The sequence below is a fragment of the Penaeus monodon genome, chromosome 27 (assembly GCF_015228065.2).
Source record: "Penaeus monodon isolate SGIC_2016 chromosome 27, NSTDA_Pmon_1, whole genome shotgun sequence".
In the NCBI taxonomy this organism is placed as follows: Eukaryota; Metazoa; Arthropoda; class Malacostraca; order Decapoda; family Penaeidae; genus Penaeus; species Penaeus monodon.
The window spans coordinates 8,545,486-8,545,876 of NC_051412.1; the positions used below are offsets into that span (position 1 = coordinate 8,545,486).

Here is a 391-nt window from a genome sequence, read left to right on the forward strand (position 1 = left end):
CCCTGGCCAGCTCCGCCGCGGGGTCATGCACTAGGTTCTCCCCGCTTACCGCGTGTATGCTAGACCTTGGGAAGTGATCCAGCCAGTGCTGGAGGTGCCTCACGTACAACCCTCCGCTGATGGGACCCCAATTGGAATTAACCAGTCCTGTAGTGACATTGACAAAGGCCATCTCCTCGAAGGATTTGTGGGAACCCTCGCGTTTGCTGTCAAGGATGAACAAAGGAAGGGTTATTAAGCGAGGTCGGCAGGGGCTTCATATCGTCTCTGTTAGAGAGATGAGACTTGGGTGGGTCTCTTAATAAGGTGGTGCGTTACGATTACGGTATATCTATTATTCACTTGGGCTGCTCCTAAATGATGTAGGAATAGGTCTTCTTTCCACGGTGGA

At 51.9% G+C, this 391-nt stretch overlaps 1 protein-coding gene across 1 annotated transcript in view; it reads right to left on the reverse strand.

Moving 5' to 3' along the window:
- LOC119590559 (heparan sulfate glucosamine 3-O-sulfotransferase 6-like) overlaps positions 1–391 on the reverse strand; it is a gene marked incomplete in the record, with an annotated part of 86,666 nt that overhangs the window by 11,696 nt on the left and 74,579 nt on the right. Inside the window, 1 exon segment of the mRNA XM_037939222.1 lies at positions 1–206. Coding sequence (XP_037795150.1) covers positions 1–206 — 206 coding nt within the window.